Genomic DNA, 26,615 nt, shown 5'->3' on the forward strand with positions numbered 1-26,615 from the left:
ACTGAATTTAGGTAAGGCAGGGCTAAGCAAAGTCATCAGCCTCACTCTCCTCTAAAGACATTGGGGTCCAGTGGCAAGACATAGGTCAGGATGACTGGAGATGGCCCCAGATGCCTTCTTAAGCTAAAGTCTCTCCCAGGTCTCAGACTCAAGGATCAACAAGAGGCCTAGAGGGTTATTCTTTGTATTTAAAATGATTCCAGGCAAGTTTAAAAAAAAATTTTTTTTAAGTATTCACCACACCCAAACTACCTGTACAGAAAACTTTATAGTTGAAACTCCAGAGGATTCCTTAGGTGCAGGCACCTGGAGCACTGATAGTGTGATCCATCAGTTAGAGTGTGGTCCCAAAGGTGAACTGGTGGTGGGTGACAAGGCTTGGCCAACAGGCAGACAACTCCAAAAGAGCAGCACAAAAGGTCACCAACGACTTTGCCACCAGCCACGGCCCTTAAATCATAGTGACATTAATTATTAAATGAATCCACATTTCAATTTCAGTTCCCTCTCCCTACCCTGTGATTTAGACCATCATTTTAATTCTGCAGTCATCTTATACCAGGTAAGAGATTATAAATGCAAACCTGGCAGTTTACTGTGAAGCACCATAAAGTACTTTGCAAATTGGATTATGCAAATGCTCACCAATGCCAACATTGGTGGATGAAATGCAAATTAAATTTTCCCTGGGTCAGAAAGAAGTTTCCCCAAATGTTCAATGTAGAAATGAGATTTCAAATCTCAAGTAATTGGGATCAGAGAGTCTGAGAGCTGGACAGGGTTTTTGTCATCTAGCACATCATTTTCCAAACCTTTTTTGACAGTTAAAAAACCATCAACAATAATCTTTGAACACAAACCCCAATAAATGGATACTTATTAACTTGTAATTTACATGTCTGTACCTCTGAACTATTAGGTACATTATAAAACATACACAAAAAAGAAACTGAAAAAGATGAGATCAAGATGAAATATTTTGAAAATAATATTTTATTAATGGGACAAAAACCCATTTTACTGTCACTAAAAATATTATAATGGTATTTTTAGCGAGTGCAATGTGATGGAATATGCTTCATTATTTTTTCAAAACTTGGTCTGACACTGTTGAAGGTTGGGTTCTAAGTTCTGTTTACTTAAGATCCTTGGTTTTAATGGCCTTAATAGTTACAAAAAGATAATCCACAAAAATAACTAGATCCAAGTGGAAGAAGTAAGTCCTTGCCTATACTTATTAAATGATAAGACTCATTTTTCTATCCCAATGATTCAGAAGTTTTTGCTGGAATTCGGCTAAAAATGTCTAATTATTCTTGCAAGGGCAGCTAGATGGTCCACTGGGTCTGGAGTCAGGAAGACTTGAGTTCAAACCAGGCTTCAAACATGGACTGACTGTGGACAAGTCACCTAACCCTGTTTGCCTCAGTTTCCTCAGCTGTAAAATGAGCTGGAGAAGGAAACGGCAAACCACTCCAGTATTTTTGTCGAGAAAATCTTGAAAAGGGCTTGTGAAGAGTTGAACACAACTGAAAACAACTAAATTTTATTATTGTGAACTACCTGGAAGGTGCCATCTTTTTATATTAGTACCCAATGGGTTCCAAACCAATCGAAACTCTGTTCTGAAGATGAAAAAGAATAACAGGCTAGTAAAATCTGTTTCCAAGTTGTTTTTTCAATAGGTGGTACCTGTATATCATAGGAAGTGGTCAAGGGTGTCAAAGACACTATCAGTGAGGATGAGGATTAAGAAAAGGCTGTCCACACCGCCAAGTAAGAGACTATTAGTAACTTTCAAAAGAGCAGTTTCAGTTGAATAAGAAGTCAAGGATATGAGGAGGGGGAGAACCTGGCTGACTTAGAAGGATGGAAGTATCCTTAATAGAAATAGGGGAAAAAAGTTTGGAAAAGGGGTGGATTTGGGGAAGGGGAGAAGCTAGCATAATGGGATACCCATCTCAATCCATACATGCCTATTCATCCCTATGCTAACTCATTTTTTTCCCACTACTGCCCTAAGAGCACGTATGGGCAACTGAGGCAGCTAGAAATAATCTGGAGGGTAGGGTGTGGGAAGGTTGGGGTGGGGGTACTGTGTTATTACCTGCTTAGCTACTACAGGTCATCTGACCCCAATTAGGTTCTAACAGCCCAACTTGGGGGTGTAGCTGAGGTCAGAGGGAGGCACTGTTGAGTCATACTGAGAGAAGGGGTAGTGCAGTTATGTTGGAGAAGAAGACAAGCCTTCTCATCACCCCTTTCCACCCCTTAGTGGTTGATCTCATCACCCACAGGGTCTGACCACTCCTTTCCCCTACTTCAGAGACCACAGATCTAGTAACAAAAAGTAAATGTTGGTCCAGAACTTTGAAGTCTGAAGTCACACAACTAGTGCGGCAGGGCTTGTCCTAGAACTGAGGCTCCTGATTCTTTAGTCCAAGGATCTTTCACTAGAACACAATGTCTCTTATGTGTCATACTATCTGGCTAGAAAGCCTGAGAGCAAATCATATGTATCATAATTATCAACAAGAATAGCAAGGTCTATCACCACTATTTCTTCCCCTAAAGCACCTAAAGTCTGTACTGCTTGTCACTGGATTTTAGTTAATCATTTAATAACATTTTCCCCCCAAAGTGTTATTTGTCAGTGTGAATAATAATGACAGTTTTATTCCTCCAGGGCATCTTGCTGTGGAAGCAATGGCCAAATCTCTTCCCAGTATGAAAGCCACCCAACTGACAGTTGCAGGCTATTTACAAAACTTAGAGCATACGTCTTGGTATCATATTAATTTTGACATTATTATAGCTACAGTAGTAAGAGGCATCATGATAGAGGGGAATCAGAGATCTGGCTTAGCCACCAGGATTCAAGTGCTTCCTGGACTTGGAGTGACTCTGGGCTGGTAACTCTGTTCTCTAAGTGATCGAACAGGTGCTGATCTGTATAGTGGAGGGGAATTCTTGAAACCAACGAAATCCGCAGGTCCAGTTTCATCCTGGGAAGTTAAACTTAAAAATATCAAATGCAATATTCTTTTTTGTAATATTATAATGCATTTTCAAAGGCACTAGCAGCGATGTATCAGAATGTTTCGAGTTGGAGTATTTTTCATTCCCAAATCTACTATGTGAGTGAACTTGAATAGGAAGAAACTAAGTCATATACTCTAATGGGATATTTAAATGAAGCAGGAATAACACAGACCTATGTGGAGGAGGTGAGCCTGAATTCAAGTTTGGAGTTCATCAACCTGGAGAAGTTTCAGGTACATGCCAGGTGACAGCCTACCTATCTGTTGTACAGAGGGACTCATAACCAGGTTGGCCCCAGAGAGTTGGATTTTTTCAGCAGAGCAAATCCTATAGACTGTCTACTATGTTAGAGGGGCCTGTGATCCATAAGTGAGAGTTGGAATTCAAACCCTTGGAAGAGTTCAGAAATCACTGAAAAATGCAAAGAATCATGGGAAGAACTGTATTACTTGATGCAGGGTAAAATAAGCAGTACTTGAAAAACAAGATACATAATGACAACAGCAACATAAGGGATAGAGAATGGGGAATGGATCTGAGACTTTATGGATATAGGGAACTCCCATTTCCAGTGCAAGTCAGTAACTTCTATTCTGACAGAATTTGCCTGGATCAGGGAGAGGTTGACTAGTCCAAGTTCACATAGTCTGTATGTGCCAGAAGTGGGACTTGAGCTCTGGGAAACTGAATAGATGACAAAAAGGAGGTTGAATTTGGAGTAATTAAAAAACTAGTAATGGGTGCCAGAACAGATAACGAAATACATCTCTCTCCTCTAGGGGAGGGGAGGAGGGCAAAACATGATATGAATTGCCAGACTGGGTCACTATCTTTGTTTTTGCTTAACTGATTTTCTCTATCATAAAGAAAGGTTCAATAGGGTAGAAAAGTGGAAATCTGGAAAGGACTGACTTAAAAACAAAAAAAACATATATACAGCTTTTAAGTTAGTGCAGTTTTTTTTTTGAGTTCTCTAGATGTCTTTACATTTCACATTAATTTCTAAATATATCTTCCTATCATCCATTTTGTCCATTTTCCATTTTCATCTATTCTTTTATAGTTTTTTTAAAATATTCAAGTCTCTGATGCAGGTGGAATTCAGTGGTGAGAGATGAAGGTCTAAATACTTTTTCTGCCAGATTTCAAACCAATGTTCCCAAGTACATCTGCTAAATCTTTCTTGACTTTTTATTTTCTACAGGATTATCTAACACAAAAGCTCTGGTATACACTTGGTTGATTATCTATTGTACTCATCCTATTCCACTGATTGAATGCTCTATTTTCCCCTTAGTAACAGAGTTTTGAGGATAACCACTTTATAATATCTGAAAGTCTGGGAGGACAAGACCCCATTCATGACCATTTCTTATCAATGTGTCCCAGGGTATTTTTACTCACTTGTTTTTCCATGCAAATTTCATTAATTTCATTATGATTTTGTCAATTTTTTTTCATTTTTGCTTTTTGTTTTAATAATCATAAAGATGAAAGAGATAGGGTCTGGAATGGAAATAGAGAGAAAAAAGGAAAAATATGAAACCTCATTCTATCCACCAGATTAAAAAAAAACTCCCTTACTTTTTCCAGATCTGAGCTATGGTTTTCCCCTATGTATAAACTGCTTCTTTTTCAATAACATTAACCAAATATTCTGCTGCCTAATAACCCAAATCAGATTCTAAAGAAGAGAATGCCTAATACAAAGCCCACTCTGAGTAAGGTGCTAAGCAAAAGAACCAAGTAGAATTCTCAAGTTTGCTGACTTCGAACAACCAAGCAACTAAGGAACCATGGGTCGGAAAAAGAGAGAGGAGGAAAAATCTCCTGCAGGTCAGAAGTTGTTGGCTATCTTCTTTCCACTCTATCTGATCAAAGATCAATGCCTACTCTCAGTTTAGCTGGTGAAAAGCACCAACCCGGAAGTCTAAATTATGAAAGGGCTTAGCTTACTCAGACTGGGTGATTGGGAGAGTCAGCAACAATCTGATTCCAATCATGTTCCCTGACAGCAAAAGTAGTTGATGGAATACTAGGCTTGGAGTCTGACTCCTTGGAGTCTGAAGCCTGGAGTTCAAATCCTACAACCCTAGGCATTTAATATGAGCCTCAGTTTCCTCATCTGTAATATGTGGGCTAATAATTCTTGTAGTACCTTTCTGGAAGGGTTTTGGTGAGGTTCAAATGAAGTAACATGTAAAGGGCTTTGTAAAACCTCAAAGCTCTATGCAAATGTCAGTGATTATTAAGATGACAAGACACCTAGCCTTGTAACAGAAGTACTCCACTCAGCTCTACATCTGTGGGCAGTAGGGAAGAGAGCAATAACTCAGGGTGTCCTTTCTGCCAGATCTTAAGTACAAAGGGGGGGGGGGAGAGGAAGAGAAGAAAGGAGGGGAAAAGGAGGGGGACAGAGGAAGGGGAAAGAGAAGAAGGAGGAGGCAAGAGAGCAGGGGAGAATAGATATGACAGGGGGAGAAGGTAGAAGAGAGGGAGAAGAGGAGGGAGGAGAGAGGTGGGGGGAGACAGAAAGAGAGAGGAGAAAAGTGGGAGGAGTGAAGAGGGAGAGAGAGAAGGGAGAAGAAGAGAAGGGAGAGAAGGAGGAGGGAAGAGAGAAGGCAGTGGAAAGGAGGGAGAGAGGAGAGTGGGGAGGGAGCAAAGGGGAGGGAGAAGAGGAGAGGGAGAAGAGAGAAGGGAAAGAGGAAGGAGGCAGAGGGTGGAGAAAGAAGAGGGAAGGAAAGGGGGTGAAAGAGGAGGGAGGAGAGGAGAGGGGAGAGGGAGAAGAGAGGAGGAAGGGACGGGGGGAGGGAGAGAGAAGAGGGGGAAGAGGAGAGGGGGGAGAGAGGGGAGGGGGAAGAAAAGGGGGAGGGGAGGAAAGGAGGACGGAAAAGATGAATGAGAAGGGGATCCAGGAGCCCCTACACTCACCGGGGTGGGACATGGGGAAGACGTCGTTACGAGTGCCCGCGAAGTTGTAGATGACCGCCCCAGTGGCCCCCCTGTCAAAGGCCAGGTTGATCTTGTCCGCGAACGTGCAGCCACCGCCCCGCTGGATGAGTGCCAGCCAAGGCACACCGGCGGCGGGCACGGTGAAGTTGGTGTGCGGACTGCAGGCGTTGAGCGCCCCGGGCCCGTCGGGGGGCAACACGAGGCCGGCAGCGGGCTCGAGCGGCGAGTCCTGCCCGTACACGCCCTCCTCGCTCAGCTCCCAGCCGGTGCTATTGAGCCCGGGGGCCCGTGCCCGCCACGACACGTTCAGGTAGGCGGTCCACACGGCGGCCGCCTCGGCGCCCCGGGAGGCGGGCGGTGGCGGGCCGAGAGCCAGGGCGATGGCCAGCGCCCACAGGGCCCCTGGGGGGCCGAGGCGGCGGCTGTGGCGGGGCTGGGGGGCCGGCCGGGGCCGGGCACGGGTGCGGGCGCGGGCGCGGGCGCGGAGCGGCCGCAGCATGGCGCGCGCGCTGGCTCGGCTGCCCGTCTGGCTGCCCGCTGCGAGGCTGCCCGCTGCTGCAGAGCTGCCCAGCTGCCCGCCGGCGTGCGTGCCCCTGCGCCACAGAGCGTGCGTGCGTCGCGCCCTCCTCGGCCCGCGACCCCGGCCCAGGTGAGCCCGAGCCCACAGACAGGAGAGGACAGGAGACGGGACGGGATCGTAAGAGGAGGCAGCGCTGCCTCCGCCACCCGCACCCCAACTGGTGCTCGCGCTGCCGCAGCCGCTGCCCCTGTTGCCGCCGCCGCCGCAGCCGCTGCCACCGCCACCGCCACCGCCACCGCCACCGCCACAGCCGCGGATCGGTCTCTGGGACCTGGACGCCTGGCTCCGCCCCCGGGGGCGAGGAGGTGGGGGGAGAAGCCCATGGGCCCGCCCCACGCACCCCGCCCCCTCGGCCCTGCCCCGCCCCCGAGGGCGACCCAAGGACCCAACCTGGCCCGCCCGGGGAGAAGTGACCCTTGACCAAAGCCCAAGAGGCAGGGCCTGTCCGTAGGGCAGGGGACCCAGGAGAGCAAGAACTGGGTACTAGACAGATTGGCCAGCAGATCATGGGGCCCTGGAAGGGCCCATCATGGCTGGAAGCCGGACCGACCCCGGTGTTAGTAGGAATCTATTCGCATTAGGGTTCCAGTCCATTCACTTTCATTCAAGATGCTTGCCAGTTTTCATTTAATATCACTAAAGGAACTCAGGATGAGAGGCAGTGTAGTGTAGTGGCTAGAGAGTTGGCCCAGAAAACCTGGGTTCAAGTTTCTGCTTCTGATATGTTTTGGCTGTGTGACCCTGGGCAAGCCACTTACCTTGCTCCCAGTGCTCCCGGCAACACCGAGAAGGTGCGGACCTGCATTGATAGAAAATTCCTCACCTGAGAAGTCACAAGTCCAGGCCGGATTCAAGGAATTCAAACCGATTCACATCCCTGCCGCACTTTCTCATTTGAGGAACAGACAAACTAAAAGGCCGAGAAAGGGAAGTGATTTTCTCTAGAGTACAGGTTATGCTCCTAGATCTAAAGATGGAAGGGATTTCAGAAGCCATCTCCTCCCAGAGGAGAGAAATGTTAACAGAGGAGGAAACTGTGGTCCAGAGAGATGAGGTGACTTGTCCAATATGACACACATATAGGCAAGGGCACAGCTAGAATGTGACCCCAATGCCATTGTCCTCTGATTCATAATGGTACAGTGAAAAGAAAGGCTCTGGAGTCTCCAGATGGAGTTCCACATCCAACTTCGGAAGTGGATTACCTGTGTGCCCTTGGGCGAATCCCAATCTTCCCAAACTTCTGTTTGCTCCAGATGTAAAAGGAAGAAGTTGGCTCAGAGAAACCTGCTGGGCCTCAGTTTCCTAATCTGTAAAATAAGAAGCTTGAACTAGGTGGCGTCCCTTCCAGTGTTTTATAATCCCAAGACTCCAACTTCCAAAGCCCTACTTTACCTCCTGCTTTGTCTCCTAAAACAAAAACAGAAAAACCTTCACTTTCTGCCTACCATCCCCTCTAGCTATCATTCTATATCTCCCTAATCCTCCTTTGCTCAGCCCAAAGCCTCGGAAAAATCTGTGAAATGTGTAAGTATTTTATCTCTCTCATCTCCCTTGCAATCCCACTCTCTGACTTCACTTATTCATCTGAAATCCTTCTCTCCAGGTTTACCTATGGCCAACTGGAATGACCTTTTCTTCCCTTATCCTTCATGATTTGCCCCACTTTGGTTACCTCCTCCCAGTAGACACTCTCCTCTCTGGGTTTTCCTCACCCTACTCTCTCTCTGTCTGTCTCTGTCTCTCCCTCTCTCTGTCTCTGTCTCTCTGTCTGTCTCTGTCTCTCCCTCTCTCTCTCTCTCTGTCTCTCTCTGTTTCTCTGTCTCTGTCTCTCTCTGTCTCTCTGTCTCTGTCTCTCTGTCTCTCCCTCTCTGTCTGTCTCTGTCTCTCTGTCTGTCTCTGTCTCTCTGTCTGTCTCTGTCTCTCTGTCTGTCTCTCTCTGTTTCTGTCTCTCTGTCTGTCTCTCCCTCTCTCTGTCTCTGTCTCTCTGTCTCTCTGTCTCTGTCTGTCTCTGTCTCTCTATCTGTCTCTCCCTCTCTCTGTCTCTGTCTCTCCCTCTCTCTCTCTGTCTCTCTGTCTCTGTCTCTGTCTGTCTGTCTCTCTCTGTCTCTGTCTCTCTGTCTGTCTGTTTCTCTGTCTCTCTCCTTCCTCTGTCCTTCTCCATCTCCCTCACAAGATCATGATTTCAGTCCCACCCTCTGCACGTATCACAGCCTTGTACTAGGCCTTTTTCTTTCACTGTTTTTTTGGTGATTTCATTAGTTTCTATAATTGACCAAAAGGTCCGTTATCATCTCTATGCTGACAACTCCCAGATATCTCTATCATCCCCAGTCAATTTCCTGAACTCCAGCTGCCTCTGGAAATCCCACAGACTCACTCTATGCACCAACCAGTACCTACTATGTATATTTCAGGTACTGTACTAAGCACTGTAGATACAAAAAAAAAAGGCAAAACACAGTCCCTTCTCTCAAAGAGTTCACGTTCTAATGGGGGAGACAACATGGGAACACCTATATGCCCCAAAGATGTAGACATGATAAACTCAGAGAGGAGGCACTAAGATTAAGGAGGACTGGGAAAGGTTTCTTGCAGTAGATGGGACTTTAGCTGGGACTTGAAGGAGGCCAGGGAAACCAGTAGACAGAATGAGGAAGAGAGTATTCCAGGTTTGGGAAAATGAGAAAGTGCCTAGAGCAGAAAAATGGAGTGTCTTGCTCAAGGAACAGCCATCACAAAATACTTGGAGAAGAGCAAATTGTAAAAAGACTGGAAAGATAAGAAAGGGTCAATTTATGAGAGACTTTAAAAACCAAACAGAAGATTTTATATTCGATCTTGAAGGTAATAGGGAGCCACTGGAATTGATTGAATTGGGGGAGGGTGCAGTGTCATGGTCAGATTTGTGTTTTAGGAATATCACTTTGGTGGCTGAATGGCGGATGTACTAGAGTGGGGAGAGATTTGAGATAGAGAGACCCCACTAGTGCAGGTGGAAGTCAATGAGGGTCTACACCACAGGTAAGTGGCCGTATCAGAGGAGAGACGAGGGCTGATACAATACAAGATGTTGTGAAGTATTTGATGACACATCGAGAGAGAGGGAAGAGTTGAAAATGACACCTAGCTTGTGAGCCTCTGTGGCTGGGAGAATGGTGGTACCATCTACAGTTATAGGCAAGTTAGGAAGAGGGAAGGGTTTGGAGGACAGAGAATGAGTTCAGTTTTGAATGTGTGGAGTTAAAGATGTCTCCTGAGCATTCAGTTCAAGATGTCCCCTAGGCAGTTAGAGATGCAAGACTGGAGGTCAGAAGAGAGACAGGTCTCAAACACAGTATGTCTAAAAGGGAAGTCATTATCTGTTCCAAAGGATTCCCTCCTTTCCCTAACTTCCCTATTTTTGTTCAGGCCACCACCATCCTCCTAGTCACCAAGGTTCACAGCCTCAGAATCATTCTGGACTCTTCCCTCTCCATCACCATATCCATATCCAGTTAGTTGCCAGATTTTATCAACATTATCTCCTATGGCATCTCTTTCTTCAGTCCCCTTCTCTCCACTCACATAACCATCAACCTAGTTAGTGCAGGCCTTCCCCAAGTCTCCCCTGGACAATTATAATAACCTTCTAATCAGTCTCTGCCTCAAGTCTCCCCCTACTTCAGTCTATCCTCCACACAATTGCCAAAGTGATATTTCTAAAGCATTCTTCGGACCACTTTGCTCCATTGCTTAGTAAACTCCAGGTGGCTTCCTTTTGCCTTTAGGCTAAAATGCAAATTTATCTATCTAGTTCTAATTTACCTTTTCAGGCTTATATTCCAGGTTCCAGCCTAAGGGACCTGTATTTCTCTTCCCTGCTGTGTTGAAGAGTACATACCTGAAATCCACCCCCTTCTTAGAACTCACTCATAGAAACTCTACCTTTCATAAGAGTCAGCTCAAATGCTGCTTCCTAAAGGAAGTCTATCCTGGTACCTTTCCCAGTTGCTAGAGCACCCTGCCATTACTTTGTATATATTTTACATTTAATTTTCTGTGTACATATTGTATCCTCCTAATGATACTATAGCACTTAGCATAGCACTGTGCAAATAGACACAAAACATTTGTGTTGACGAAGCCAATGCATGGATTTGTTTTGCTTGACTATGCATATCTATTACAAGTTTTTTGTTTGGTTGGTTGATTTTTTTTTCAGTAGAGAAGAGGATTTGGGAAGGAAAGGGTGATCAGCAATGCCTAAAAGGAAAAAGAAAGAGAAGAGAATTATTGTTACATTTTAAAGAAATATATAGAAGAGACGAGAAAGAGGTTCAGAAGGAGATGTAGACAAGCAAGACAGCTTTGAAACTAACATGCTGAATTTATTATGTAATAGATTCATGGTTTTATGCACAAACCTCTTTCTTTTGCTTATACAGAAATGCTCATGTTTGTCAAGTTCAGAATAACAAAAAATAAAAATTTAAATGAAACACGAAAATATGCATTGAGGTCACTTCTAACTCTAAAAGTTATTAAAAAAAAAAACAACTCTACCCAATACAATAAATTGACTCATTTTTTTGACCCAGCACAATAGCCCAGCCCTATTCTATGTTTTGCTCTTAAAGATTGCCACAGGTAGACTTTGTACCTTGGGCAAGTTCCCACTGCTCTTGCCAGAAAAACCCTAAGGAATGACTATTCAGTCAACAAACTGCTCAGTAACCTCCTTTTCTCTGTCTAGAAGGCTGACTTTTAACTTGGCATTGTCCAGGAAATCTTCTTCCTTTGTTCAGGAAGCTGGATCCTAGAATGCTCCAGGAACTCAACATGGGTCAGGAAATCCCACCTCTAAAAAGCTAAGCATACCATTCTCTCCTCTTCAGGGCCCATGTGGGCTGAAAACATGTGCAAACAGATCAGGTACTTGGGGTCTACAAAATGTTCCAGAAACTATCCTTCCTCTCTCTAGGGTGCTGGGCTTTGGAACTCTCCAGGGACACTGGCATAAGGGGCTTCGCCATTGATTCTCCCATTGGACTAAATTCTGGGCTCATCTGTTCTCTGGTCTAGGTTCAGCTCTTTCCAGGAACTCTCTGAAAAAAAATTCTTTCCGGGATCCATCTCCTATTCCTGAGGTTTCAGATGTTCATAATCCCCTCAACAAGGCAGGTCCACAGCCTCCATAGGAAGATACAACCCAAAAACTAATCTCCTAGTGAACTCAAACTGATCAGATGGTCCTGATCAACCTCCCCACCCCCTCCACCTCACAAATTAAAGGACTTACCAAGTGCCAGGCACCCAAAGACAAAACAACTCCTGAACCAAGTAGCTATACATAAACAGAAGCATCAGGGCTATCACTAGGCAAAAATTGGCAAGGAGGTGGTTTGCCTTTGTCCTCTTCACCCCCATCCCCTACCCTTTTTTTCATCCCTTCCCAACCACGAGCACCCAGGATCTTCTCTTAAAGCCCAGGTCTTACTCAGTAGCTCACCTCTTCCCTCCTGTCCTACATCTAGATCTGTCCACTGGGCAAAACTTTTACGGATGTCTGATCAACAATGCAAATGAACCTGCCAAGTTTCCTCCAGTCCTCCTGAGAGCTAATCTGTTAAACTTATCAGTGCTAAAGTGTTAACGCAGTGTTTTCCCTTCTTCCAGATATTAGGTGCCTTAATGGTACAAGCTTGAACCCAAGCAAAGAGAGTCAGTCAGAGCACCGAGAAAAGAGCGCTGAATTTGGAATCAAACCGTGTGGCTTTAAATCCCAGCTTTGATATTCCACCTTTATAACCTAGGAAAAATCACTGCCCTTCTCTGAGCCTCAGTTTTCTCCTCTCTAAATTCAGAGGGTTGGACTGGATGGCTTCTGAGATCCCTAACTCTAGAGCTAGGAGCCTTATTATGTGTGACCTCAGGCATGGCACTTAATCTCCTAGGACCTCAGTTTCCCTCTTGGTAAAATAAAGGGGGGTTGGGCTCATGGCTTCTGAGGTCCCTTTCAGTCCTAGATCTATTACCATGATATTTACACATTCACTTAACTGAAGGCATTGCCGCAGGATGGTGATTTTTCTGGAAAAACCCTTGAACTCTGCTGTTTCCCCTGCATCACATATATGGAATCACCCCATTGTAAACATTACAGAAAAGAGTTTGACCGATGCCTTGGCTACTCTGGAATTTAAGAATGCATTTCTTAATGGAGAGACTGCTGTTTCAGCACAAAGAGCTCTTGGAGAACTCTCAGAAACTGAAATGCCTACATCTCAGAATTAATGTGTCAAACCCCTGAGAAAAGTTGGCTGGGTGCTTGGGGAGGAACGCCAGTACTGAAATCCATCGCTTTCTCATTTCATACTGTATGCAGCCTTGACCTTATTTCTGAAACAATCCTCAATAAAGACATCATAAGAATTTTTTTCTTTTTTTATCACATAAACCCAAATATGTGTGTGTGTGTGTGTGTGTGTGTGTGTATGTGTGTGTGTAAAATAATCAAAAGGAAGGGATTTCCTCCAAATTGTGCACATGGTATACAAGTTTATAAGTAGAGGCACTTTTAGAAGCAGCAAAGATTCAAGGACACAATTCACTCCCACTCCCTAATCCTCCCTTCCTGCTAAATATTTTCATTAGCAATCCAGAATTGAAAGTTGCAGGGCACTATCTAATGAGAAGACAGAGAGAGAGAGAGAGAGAGAGAGAGAGAGAGAGAGAGAGAGAGAGAGAGAGAGAGACAGAGAGAGAGACAGAGAGACAGAGAGACAGAGAGACAGAGAGACAGAGAGACAGAGACAGAGAGACAGAGAAAGAGAGATCAGCAAAGTCACATCCTGAGGGTGGTTACGAGATATACAGGCCACCATTAGCAAGGCAGATCAAGTCTGAGACCACATCAAGTGCCTACAGAACAGTGGTCCTTGTTTTCAACCTTCCTTGTGGCTGCAAGACTGAAAAGCAAAGAGCTAACATTTGGCAGGAGTATATCGTGGACAGAGTAGATCTTTGAACCAGGAAGACCAACCAGTCAGATCCATGCCTTGGTCACTTACTAGCAGTGTGACTCTGGACCAGTCACTTAACTTCTGTTCCTCATCTGTCAAATGGTCTCAAAGATCCTTTCAAGCTCCAAATACACGATTTTTTGATCCTTACGAGGGCAAGGCAATATGGGCTATTTGAATGTAAGCTCCTTGAGGCAGGGGCTATCTTGTCTTTGGATACACGAATTAGTACAGTGTCTAACAAATGGCAGGCATTTAATAAATGCTTGTTGATGAGTATATTTCCTCCCTTATAGAATGTTGTCATAAGGACTATGTCATTTTTATATTTGTAGCCCCAGCACCTCAAACCATGCCTTGTACACTACTGTGTACTTAATAAATGTTGGTTGATTGGCATAGGATCACCAGAAGATTCTGCACCGCTAGTCCTCTGGCTTAAAAACAATGTTGAGGCCACCCGGCTAGGTGAGATATCCTTAGAATTAGCCATGGCCTGATGAGCTGATATAGAGACACAAGTCAAATTGGTCCAACATAAGTCATAAGGTGGCAAGGCAGTGGGTTTGAGCACTGGACTTGGACTTGGGAAGACTTGAATTCAAATCCTGCCTCAGACACTTACTTAGCTGTGTGACCCTGAGTAAGAAAATGGCAGGGAAGGGGAATAATAGCACCTACCTTCCAGAGAAACAAATGAAACAATACAGGGCTTTGAAAAACTTAAGGCACTATACAAATGCTATTATTATAAGGTCAAGTTGAAGTCTACTCTCAAAGAGTGTGGCAGCTGCAGAACCAATCTAAACCCATCACTTGGCATAGTTTTAGCATATATACATATATATACACACATACATACATACACATACACACACACCCACATATTGTATATATACATATACATATATATATATATATAAAATCATGACTGGTAAATAAATATTTGTTGGATTGGATGAGATTGACCAAGAGAGGCAGTATAACATGATGGTTAGAGGGCTGGACTTAGAGTTGGAAAAGCCTGGGGTCAAATGCTGTCTTTGACTCTAGTGGTGTCACTCTTGGCAAGTGACAAGCCCTCCGAGCCTCAGGCAACTCTCTAAGACTCAGAAATTAAGTCATAGATGGATTCTGCTTGGGAAGAGATTCCCCAAACCAATAAAAAAAAATCATAGATGCTTGACTTATTGATGTATGGACTCAAACCAGAGGGTAGTCTTCCCTTATAGATAGTGGAGAGAGGATTGCTCTAACAGTCTTTTGACTGCCAAAGTTTGGGTTTTTTCTGCCTCCTGGTTAACACAGAATTTTCTAGGCATGCACAAAGTATCCACAGAACAGCCTAGCAGGTGTTCCCTGACCTACTCCTGGGCAGCTCTTGGAATCACAGGGTTACAGAGACCTTGAGACTCCATTCAATCAAGTGATTTCTCAACGTTTTCCATTCTGCAATCCATTTGTAAATTTCTAAATTTTTGTGGCACATGTTTATATGCGTGGATAAGTTGGGTATTGGGGTTGAGGGATGGGGAGGGACAAGGCTGTCCTGTGCCCATTGATGAAAATCGATGCAGGAAGGAGATGTGTTGGAAGAGAAAGCTAGGGACTGTTGGAACTCAGGTATTCTGGTTACTCAGGGGGCCTCAGATTAGAGTCTAAAGACTGATATCAGTTACAGAACTATGTTCCAACTCAGAAGAGTAGAAAGAGGAATGTAGCTTGATGAAGAGGGAATAATGAGTGGAAAAGGATCCAGGTAATGTGCATAGAAGTGCTGTTCTTGGTAGGGATGGAGCTGGAGGTGGGATTTACTGGGCCCTACCAGTGGGAAGTTTGGATTCTGACACACCAGTAAGGACTCAGGCACACAGACTCCCAATCTCATCTGATCTCCCAGATTTTGTTTTCAAGTTTCTAGGAGAAAGAAGAGTCCAGAGAGGCAAACTCAGGACTCAAAGAAGGTGCAGATGTTCTCAAAATGTGTATGGATTATGTGTTGCAAATGTTGACATTATATATATATACATATATATATGTATGTATGTATATGTACATATATACATATATATAGTACAGATTAAATTACACAATTATATTTCAGAGAAGGTATGAACTCAAGGTGCAGAATGAGACGTATATTTTTGAATATACCTAATGCAAGAAATTGTTTTGCTTAAATATACATAGTTACGAGGGTTTTGTTTTTCTTTTTTCACTGAGAAGGTGGGGGGGGGGAGAAATACATTTTTAGTAATTAAAAAAAATAGATTAGATTAAAAATATATTGACAAAAACCCCATTGCATTCTTAATTCCAGTGTGTCATTCACCAGACTGAAATCATAGGCCCCCCCGCCCCCACCCTGCCCCGCAACCTTCATTCTTATCCTTAGATTTTTTTTCCTTGCTTGGTTTCACAACTCTGGGGAGGCTTCATGGTAGGATAGAAAAAGCAAGTCACTAGTTCTGGTGTCAGAGGTCCTGGGTACAAATCTTGTCTCTGACACTACCTAGGTGACCTCGATTAAATCACTTCACTTCCCTGGTCCTCAGTTTTCCCCCTCTATAAAATAAGGGGGATGGGTCAGGTGACTTCTGTGGTTCTTTTCAGCTCTGCTTCTAGAACCCTATGATACACATGCCCACGTCTTATAGGGATAATATTAACAATTATCCAGTCTTTTAGATCATCTCAAATTATGTTAGAAATAATCATGATAATAATCATTGTCTGGCCTTTGAACCATCTAAATTTATGCTAGGCCTAGATTGGGCAGAAAGCAGATACTTAGCTTAAAATAAAATTTTAAGAGTTTTTGGTAAGGTAAGTTGTTGGCAAGACATTTCTGTATGTGGGGTAACTCTGATTGTATTTGCTTTGAGCAAATGAAAAAGGAGCAATAGGAAGGGATAGCCCTGGTAGGGACAGATAGGATTACTTTAGAAAAAGAGCTTAACCAATGCACATTTGCCAGGCTCCTGAACGTGTTTATGGGCAATTTTTTTTAACCTCCTTCCAAAGTGGGATTCATTTGCAGTAAGAAAATGCTTTAATAATTTTAGGTGAGGTGTGCAAATATGGCATCAATGGGAGAACTCAAGGGGAAATGCATTTTGAAGCTGGGTTTCTTTGGGAACCAGGTCTAGTCCACAGGAACTGAGGTTAGCATTCCTGTAGGCACAGCCAGTCTTCCTGATCTCAGGGGCAAAGTCAAAGATGCCCAGCTGCCAGTTATGTGCATCAGGATTAGCTGTAGCTATTCGGGGTTCAACATTGATCAACAAATCAAAATAACAAGTACCCAGCTATTGGGCCAGGTGTTAGCACACAGGTGAGACAACTCAAATTAGTTGGCTTGTCGCTCCCGATTCATACTGCAGTGAAGTGCAGAATTTGATCAGTCATGACCTTCACTAGGAAGGTAGAGCCTTATATTGTTCCCGTTCAGAGATTCATTAACTGGTTGGAACAAGCCAACATTTGGCAGAGAGGAGGCTCTTTGGAAATCACTGCCTCATCTACATTGTGGTCAGCACCTCAAGGACTTGCAATTTGTCTGACACAGATGACACTCCATCTATAACTTATTGTCTTAGACAGTTGTCTGAGACTCTGAGAGACTTAAGTGACTTGCCCATGATCAAATAACTAGTAACCAGAGGCAGGATTTGAACCCAGGTCTTCCTGACTCCAAATCTAGCATTCAACCTACTAAGAAATGCAGCTTCCCTATTAAGGGACCATTCAAATCATAAATAGAAAGGACAGTAAAATTTCTTTCCTTTTTGGGCAAAGATTTTTCTTTTATCATTCTGAAATTGGCAACTATCCACAAATATGTACATTTCCATAAATGGAAAAAAGAGGATTATATAGGAAATTGAATTTTTATTACCTACAGTTTGTATTATTTTAAAAGTATATAATAAATACACATGTTAGTTTCAGAGCTGTCTTACTTATTTGTGTTTCCCTCTGAACTTAAAAAAAATGCTTCCATGACCCTCTTTTCTTTTTGGGGGGGAGGAGGGGACAGTAATATCACTAACTTTCTTCTTCCCCTAACCATTCTCCTCCCATTTAACAAAAAAAGCTCACCACCACCACGTAACAAATAAGCATGGTCAAAACCCCCCCAAATTTACCCACTGGCTTTCTCTAAAAATATATCTCTCATTTTGCATCTCTTTTTGTAAAATAGTGAATGAGTTCCTACCCTAGTGCTTGGGGTCTTTGGTTTTATTGGACACAAAACTACTCTGTCTGTTTCTCTAAACTGTGTGCCTGGTTTGTTTTAGTGATCAACTTTCCTATTTGTTAACCAATATTCAATAGTTTCTTTTGATGATTACCGCTGTATAATATTAGTTTCAAATCTAGTTTTGCTAAGCTCTTTTCCCACTTTTTAAATTATTCCTCTTGAGGTTATTAACATTTTGTTTTCCTAGATGTATCTTATTATTTTTTTCTTGATCTAGATATTAATTCTTTGTAGTTTGACTGGTATGGCACTGAAGTTAATTGAGGCAATATTGTCTTTTTTATTATATTGGCACAGTCCAACCATGAGCAATTAATATTTCTCCAATTATTTAGATCTGTATTTCTGTAAAGAGCATTTTATAGTCATATTTGCATAGCTCCTGTGTGTCTTAACAGGTGGATTATCATATGTTTTATACATTTTGTGTGTATTTTGAACAGAAGTTCTCCTTTTTATCTCTCCCTTCTGGGTTTTGTTGGTAATATATAGGAATGTTAATGGTTTATATGGATTTATTTTACATCCTAGGGCAGCTAGGTGGCACAGCAGATAGAGTGCCAGGCCTGGAGTCAGGAAAACCTGAGTTCAAATTTGACCTCAGATATTTACTAGTTATGTGACCCTGAGCAAGACACTTCACCTTGTTTGTCTCAGTTTCTTCATCTGTCAAATGAGCTAGAGAAGGAAAGGGCAAATTACTCCAGTATCTTTGCCAAGAAAACCCCAATAGGGATCAGGAAGAGTTGGACATGACTGAAAAAAACAACATTTTACATCCTGCAGTTTTGCTCAATTTATTGTTTCAATTAATTTTTAGTTGATTCTTCAGAGTTTTATAAATCATATTATTAGCAAAACTGATAATTTTGTTTCCTCTTTTCCTGTGCCTATTCCCTCAATTTCTCTTGCTTGTCTTACTGCTATAGTGAGAGTTTAGGGCAAGAAAATTTCAATTATATATGCTGAAGGAGAGCAGTGGTATGAATTAATTCAGAACTCATTTAAATTTGGCATTGAAATGAATTACATTTGAGGGGCCAGTGGCATATTTACTCTTCAGATAAATCGTCAAGGCTTTTGAGTCATCTAAAGTTATGTTAGTTCAAGGATGAACATAATCCAGTTGGCCTAAAATGAATTTCTATGACCTCTTTGTGAAATTTTCATGGACATTTTTGTAGGTGGGAACTCAGATTGAATTTCGTAGAGGGAACTCAGATTGAATATGGCTTTGGGCCAATTGAGAGGGAAGTAGGTGGGATGGGCCAGGGAACCTCTTTATTAGTCTAATATTTGTCCCCAGAAGTGTTCCTCTAGTTCTTCACAATAACATAGAGATGTTAGAGTTCTCAATGGCTGTGGTAGCAGAGCTAAAGTTTTGACATATACCATCAAGCTAAAATGACTTACGGGACAATCTATTGGCACAACAAAATTTTGAAGTCCTCATCACCTGAAGATGGGCCTCCAAGGACACACATTTTATTCAGTCATCACAATTCTGATTGAATGAGCAAAAAACTATTTATTAATTGCTTACTATGTGCTAATCTTGGTATACAAAAACAAAAGCAAAGACAGTTTCTGGTATCAAGGAACTTAGATTCTAAATGTGAGGGAAGACAACACAACATGGTGGACAGGGCTGAGGATGAACACAGTTGACTAAGGCACAGATGAACTGCAGTCTGTGGAAGGAGATGTGGTCTACAGTCAGAGAATGCATATCAGTGAAATCGTGGCTCTTTGAAAGTACTGAATATTAATGTAAGTTTCTATTTTCCAAGGATACTCCAATCAGATGATTACAGGAACCAGCTAGGAATGTGCTAGATGGCAGACAGGGCAATTTCTAGAGGAAGACCACTGGGTTGGAATCCCAACTGTGCTATTAACTAGCTGTGTGACTTTGGACGAGTTAAGTCATCTCTCTGGGCCTCAGTAAAGGAGAGGGTTAGATTTACATGGAGTCTAAGGTCCCTCAGAGCTCTGACAGACTTAAGGATATTTGACTCAGAACGGAGCCAACTAATGTATGAGCCATTAACTGCTGTTTTGAGGGGGGACACTGACGAGTTATTCAGATAAGCTAGATATTTGGAAGTGATCAGGATGGGGAAAAGGCTCCAAGATCTTTCTATAGAAAGATCAGTTGAAGGAACTGGAGACATTGAGTCTGGAGATAAGATTATTGAAGACCATATCTGAATCAAAGAATACTTAAAGAATAAGAGATTGAGAAGAGGAAAGAAAGCCCAATTGCTTTCTTCAAGTATTTGAAGGATTTTCAAGTGCCCTAGAATGTCCTTGACATTCTCCTGTTCCTGCACTGCTAATCCTCCACCCAGAGCAACCCCAACCACCTGCCTCCTCTGCTCTGCTCCACAGTTGCTGAGCATCATGGAGAAGGTCATGAAACCACTTGCTGAATATTCATGTTGCATGACTTCAGCTGGGCCCTTACTGCTGTTTCAAAACCCTTCTCTCCAACACTTGCTGATTCCCTATCATGGATGGGGAACCTTCAGCCTCGAAGTCACATGTGGCTCTCTAGGTCCTCAAGTGCAGTCCTTTGCCTGAATCCAAACTTCACAGACCAAATCCCCTTCATAAAAGGATTTATTCTGTAAAACTTGGACTGTCAAAAGGCCACACCTAACCACCCCATTCACTGACAGCTGATCACCAAGCCTCCTATATCCCTAGGGGGAGGTTAAAGCTATCCTATCCCTCAGTTCCACTCCTCAGAATTACAAGTATCATCATCCCTTCTCTCAAGTCTCCCTGATAAGGCTAATCCCTAGACCTGTACCCTTCATTTCACCCTTTCTGTCTCCTCCAGAGCTGTCTTCATCTTAGTAGATTTATCTGCTTCATAGCACCATAGAAACAAGGAACTATGCAGAAGAATCCCTGGGCTCTTCGGGTTTTCATTCTTGGAATTTATTCAGCTCTTCAAGGTGCCCGTTTTTTAATTAATCAATTAGACTGATTTTTTATTGTTATTTTATTCAGACCTATTGGGCCAACCTTGGCTAAAATAGTGTTTTCTTAAGTGGAATATTTGCCATCTGGTTTCAGAAGGCATTGGAGACAGGTCTCTAGATGCCAACATAGCAACATGTCGTTTAACTGTTTTGGAGACAAGTAAAAAAGTATTTGGGTCAGTTATCAAAATGCTACCTGAAGGTGTTGGACCTTTCATTTATAGGGATGGAACTGGATGTGCTGTGTCTATGCCATTGTACAGGAAGATACATAAATTCCCATGTAACTAAGTTTTTATGTGATGAGATAAGGCCTAAAAATAAATACAGAAGGGATTACAATGTTTTCAGTAAAATCAAGATTGGATCTCTAGGACTTGACATTCTTAACATTTAATTGATTTTGAAGGGAAGGCTAAGAAACCAATGTGACAAAAGTAGCTAAGATCGTGTTAAATGTTTAGGAATGACCATGTACTGTGTGAAGGTTATTATTAGATAATATCAGTATCTGTGTCCCTACCACCAAGTGAGTCATCTCACCATTCTCAGGAGGATCTTGATGTGGGTCTATGTCAAGCAAGTCAGAGCATAACTTGAATGAATACTATATAGTTGGATTCCCTGTAAGGGTAATTAGATGTGTCTCTTTTTAATGAGACAGTAACTATATTTTCATATGAGCATGTTGATCCCAACTTTCTTTGGCGGCTCAGTTGACCAAAAGGCCAAATATTTAGCATGTGTGCTCTCTGCAACTGCCTTCGATTGAGTCAGGTATGAGCAGCTAGGCTTGCCCAAGTACAATCCTAGAAATGACACTCCCCTGCTTCCTTTAGGTAGGCAAAAGATGGACTCATTCAGGCTGGTAGTCTACTATTTCCTTCACAAATTTCCTTCCCTCAACCACCTAGCCTAAGTACTTTATCCTCCTGATGTTGAGAAGTTCTTTCCTGATTACATCCATTAAAATCTCTCCTGGATTCCCAAACTCATTTCCACAAGTAACTAGTTAAATGACCTAATCTTATTCCAAGCTGTGTATGCCATTTGGATTGAGCAACTGCTCACTGGGACAAAATTAGAGTTGAAAACATGGTTGGTGATGAGTATGTCAGGTCTTCACATCTTTCTGATTGTTCTAAATATTAAGGGCATGAGAGTGACAAGAGTGAAAATTGTCTAATTTAATAAAATAGCATCTTTGAGTACAGGTGAAAGAAATCGATATTATCCATATTTTCATGATAAGATGATGGACCTAAAAAAAGGGTCAGTCCAAAAAGTATACATAGAATCAGGATCTGGAGCTTGAAGAGACCTTAATAGTGTTGGGTGAAATAAATAAGTTTATTAAATATGGATTATAAAACGTTTGTGAGGTGGTCTAATGTAATGGGAACCCAGGAGTTCTGCTGGTGAGGCAGCTAGGTGGTGTTGCAGTGGATAGAACACTGGGCCTGGAGTCAGGAAAACCTGAGTTCCAATCGGCCTCAGAAACTTACTAGTTTGTGACCCTGGGCAAGGCACTTAACCTCTGTTTGCTTTAGTACACTGAAGAAGGAAATGGCAAACCAGTCCAGTGTCTTTGCTAAGAAAACCCCATGGGCAGTAGGATCCACAGGATCATGAAGAGTCAGCAGTTGACTGAACAACAACAATGATGTAATAGAGAGGGGACTAGACTTGGAATTAGGAAGACTTAGGTTTGAATCCTGGCTCTGAGATACATTTGCTGTGTGACCCTGGGCAAGCCATCTAAAGTCTTGGTGACCCAGTCAACTGACTCTCTAATAAGTAAAATGCAGAGCAGGGGCCAGCCTTCATTGGCAGAGGGTTGGTAGTTTTCTGTGACAATGAAAATCACAGGTCTGGTCAATAAGTAAAGTTTATCTGACTATAAGTTTAGAATAGTGGCCTTTTTTATTTTTTAGCTGAAGAAGTCTAGAAACTCTTCCTGGGTAGAGGGGACTATGGGTATTGGACATTGCTGTCAGACTCAGTTGATATGTTGGTTGTTAACTGTGCTGACTTGCTTTTCTTTTTACTTCTTTGTTACAAGGGATGGATGCCTCTCTGGGTATGAGAGTGAAGGAGGAATATATTTGGAAATGAAGGTAATGTAAAAGCCAAAAAAATCAATAACATTAAGAATATTCTAGATTCACTCTTTAATTTAGTTGAGCCATAGTTTTTCCACCAAAATGTAACTGGGGTGGAAATGGGCAGGGTGACTTGTATTTCTTTTTCAATATGGTATCTCCAGATCTCTGGGCCTCAGTCTCCTCATCTGTAAAATGGAGCAGCCAGACTCATTGACTTCTACAAATCTTTCCAGCTCTAAATCGATTAGTCTATGATCTCACTGAAGAGAAAGGGAGACATTCTCCTAAGAAGTCATGTTAAGAAAATATTTGAAATGAATGTCAATGAGAAACCAATAAGGTTTTATATTGAGTGTCCCAAAAGTCTTAGTGCAGGTTTAAGCTTTAGTAAGCTGCACTAAGACTTTCAGGACACCCCTGTATTAAAATACAATTACGGGGCTACTGCCCAGCTTAATGGAAGCCTAATGTTGCCAGATTTATAAAGCATTACGGCCTGAGGGAGATTAGTTTTATGGGTACTTAAAGCTTTAACTACTAATATTTTAAGCTTTCATAGACTGAGGTTTAATGGATTGCAAACGTACTTGAGGAAAACATTCCCAACATATCCAGTAATTTAAACTATTTCCCCAAATGAACAATATTCTGCTGGTTTTTGCTTTTTTTTTTTTTAAAGCAGGTGCAGCAACGCCATACAATCCAACGCACGGGTACTGCTGCATACTAGACCCATGAGAATGGGGACAAATGAAATCCAGCCCCTGTCTTCCACTAGCTTACACTTTCAGAGGGGAGCTGAGATAGGAGCCAGGCTTCTAATACAACATGGTATGTGGCCCAACCCCAGGTGAGGTTCAGCCAGAGCAACCGGGCGAGCTTGTTACAGAACAGATGAAATTTATGGAAATTCATAAAAAATGGAAGGATATTCTCAGCATTGCTTGTTACTAGTCACAAACTTGAGTTGTATTCCGAACCTGTTGGTGACACCTCCCTTTCAACCTGGGGGAAACCACAGACTTCATTCATAAAAGTATCTGAATGGAGAAAAATGGCACTGAGTTCAATAGAAACTGAGTTTATCCTCTCCCTTATAAGAAAAGGTTTTCCTAAGCAAATTAATCATGCAAATAAGCCTGAAAGAGGGGTGCTCACCCTAAATAGGAGAACAAACTATCATTAAGCTGCTTAGAAGGGTTTATTTACATCTGGGCAATCGAGAGACTAAATTACAAATCATGTCTACCTCCTTTAAGCAGATTGCCTAAAGAAATCCTGCTTACACCATGTCCTATACCAGGCCTGGAATGCCCTCCCTCCTCCACTGTACCTCCTCACCTCTCTGGCTTCCTTGAAGTCTCAGCTAAAATCCTATCTTCTACAGGAAGCCTTCTCCAATCCCTCTTAATTCTGATGGCTTCCTGCTGTTAATCACTTCTGATTTATCTTGTCTACAGCTTTCTCTATACATATTTGTTTGCTTGTCTCCACCATTCGATTATGAGCTCTTTGAGGGCAGGGACTATCTTTTGCCTCTTTTTGTATCCCCAGTGTTTAGCACAGTGCCTAACACTAGTAGGTGCTTATTAAATGTTAACTGACTGATTGTCAATCTATCCACTCTCATACTCCATTCCCTGAACCCCCTCCTACACCTATTGAAATAGTTCAAAGGTCAGTATAAATGATACTTTCTGCATGAAATTTTTCCTGATTTCCCAAACTACCAGTTGGCCTTTAGTTGGCGGTGGGAAGGGCCCTCTAGTTTAGGTAATTTCTTCCTCCTGAGATCTTTGACAGTCACAGGATCCTAGATCTCAAGCCACAAGGGAGACCACCTAATCCAACCCCTAGTTTTACAGAGAAGGAAACTGCGGCCAAGGGAGAGGAAGGGACTTGCCCGGGGTCACACATAGGATTGGAGATCTAGAGGTGGAAGAGGTCTCAGAGGTCAGCTAGCTCAACTTCATTCTATAGATGAAGAAATGGAGTTCCAAAGAGGGGGTCGTGACTTGTTCAAAGTCATACAGATAGTAAGTGGTAAGAATGGGGATTGAACTCAAGTCCCATGATTCCAAATTCAGGGCACTTTCTACCACCCCACAATACCTTCCAGTGTTGCTCACACTATTGATCTGCATCACAGATTACCCTATACCTTTTTTTGGATAGTAAAAACGCAACCCTGTGATGGTCCAAGTGATCATGAGCTCTAAATGTGGTTTATATCCACTGTAGTCCACACTGGTTAGGTGTGAGTTCCCAGGGATCCATAACCTAGGTCAACAATCCAATGCAGTAAAGCTAGAAACCTGAACTTGAGGCTGATTCTTGTCAATCTCAGCCTTAGGTATGTGGATCACTAACATTATAGGCTGCTCCGGTGATGGACTGGGCTGCTTCCCATGCCAGAAGCTTCATAGAGAAATAGCCTTATAGAGGAAGTCTCAAAAGAGGCCCTGGGTTTTAATCTTGGTTTTCCTGATTCCCACCCATTTGAGTCAGTGGAATCTCTCTGGGTCTTAATTTCTTTATCTGCAAAATGAGGGCATTAGTTCAGTCTAGGAATTCTTAACCTTTCTTTTTTCATTTTTCGTTATATGGATGAACCCTTCTGGCAATCTGGTGAAACTTATGCCTCCTTCTTAGAGTATGTTTTTAAATAATTGAAGGAAATGAGAAATTTCACTCAGAGGTCAGTTAAAATAAAGATGTAATATTTTCCCATCCAACTTCATAGATCCCTTAAAATCTCTCCCCTTGGGGGTCCACCAAGTCTATAAGCATTTATTAAGCTTCTGCTATATATGTTTTAGGGACAGCTAGGTGGCACATAGTGAACAGAGTGCCATGTCTAGAGTCAGGAAGACTCAAATGTTCCTGACTTCAAATTCAACTTCAGACTTTACTAGCTGTGTGATGCTGAGCAAGTCACTTGACCCTGTTGGCCTCAGTTTCCTAATTAGTAATATGAACTGGAGAAGGAAATGACAAACCCATCTGGTATCTTTGCCAAGAAAACCCCAAATGGGGTTGGATATGACTGAAATGATTGAACGTACGTGCCAAGCACTGTGCTTGGATACAAAGAAAGGTAAAGACAAAGACAATCCCTGCACAATCTAAAAAGGGAGCCAATATGCAAAAAACTATGTACAAACAAGTTCTATACGGGATAAATTGAAAGTGTGTGTGTGTGTGTGTGTTCATCCTTTGTTGTCGAAGAAGACCATGCCATCAGAGAAACGATGAAATAATCACCAGAGAGAAGGCACTGGAATTAAGAGGGATTGGGTATGGCTTCCTGTAGAAGGTGAAACTTTAGCTGGGATTTGAAGGAAGCCTGGGACACCAAGGGTCAAAACTACAGAAGCAGAGAGTTCCAGGGCTGGGGAACAGCCAGTGAACATCTGTGAACTGGCTACCACTCCTACCACTATTTAAGAACCTCTTATCTAGATGGGTCTATGTCTTGGGGGATGAGGAAGCTGCAGGTTTGAGCTGCTTCTAACTTAAATTCTATGGTTCTTTGCTCTATGATCTAATAATCCAGCCTAGAGCTGTATTAGTTGACATGGTTTAAGGTATTACTCTTCCCAGTGGGGATTTGCACGTCATTAAGAGACTTTTTTTAAGACCCAAAAGCTGTGGAGACACAAAGGAATGGCTCTAGTG

The 26,615-nt window shown here is 42.6% G+C and overlaps 1 protein-coding gene across 6 annotated transcripts in view; it reads right to left on the reverse strand.

The window, feature by feature from the left end:
* The window catches only part of RNF128 (ring finger protein 128), a 116,829-nt gene that overhangs the window by 60,267 nt on the left and 29,947 nt on the right, over nucleotides 1–26,615 (reverse strand). For 3 of the 6 annotated variants that reach the window (XM_072626557.1, XM_072626553.1, XM_072626556.1), the window contains exon 1: nucleotides 5,974–6,610. The exons of 2 other annotated variants lie outside the window; for them this stretch is intronic. In XM_072626557.1, the coding sequence (XP_072482658.1) occupies nucleotides 5,974–6,493 (520 nt within the window). In that variant the 5' untranslated portion in view covers nucleotides 6,494–6,610. Of the gene's footprint in view, nucleotides 1–5,973; nucleotides 6,847–26,615 lie in introns of those variants that run through there. One more of the 6 variants, XM_072626559.1, reaches the window with a different exon arrangement.

Source organism: Notamacropus eugenii, chromosome X (genome assembly GCF_028372415.1).
Source record: "Notamacropus eugenii isolate mMacEug1 chromosome X, mMacEug1.pri_v2, whole genome shotgun sequence".
Taxonomy (NCBI): domain Eukaryota; kingdom Metazoa; phylum Chordata; class Mammalia; order Diprotodontia; family Macropodidae; genus Notamacropus; species Notamacropus eugenii.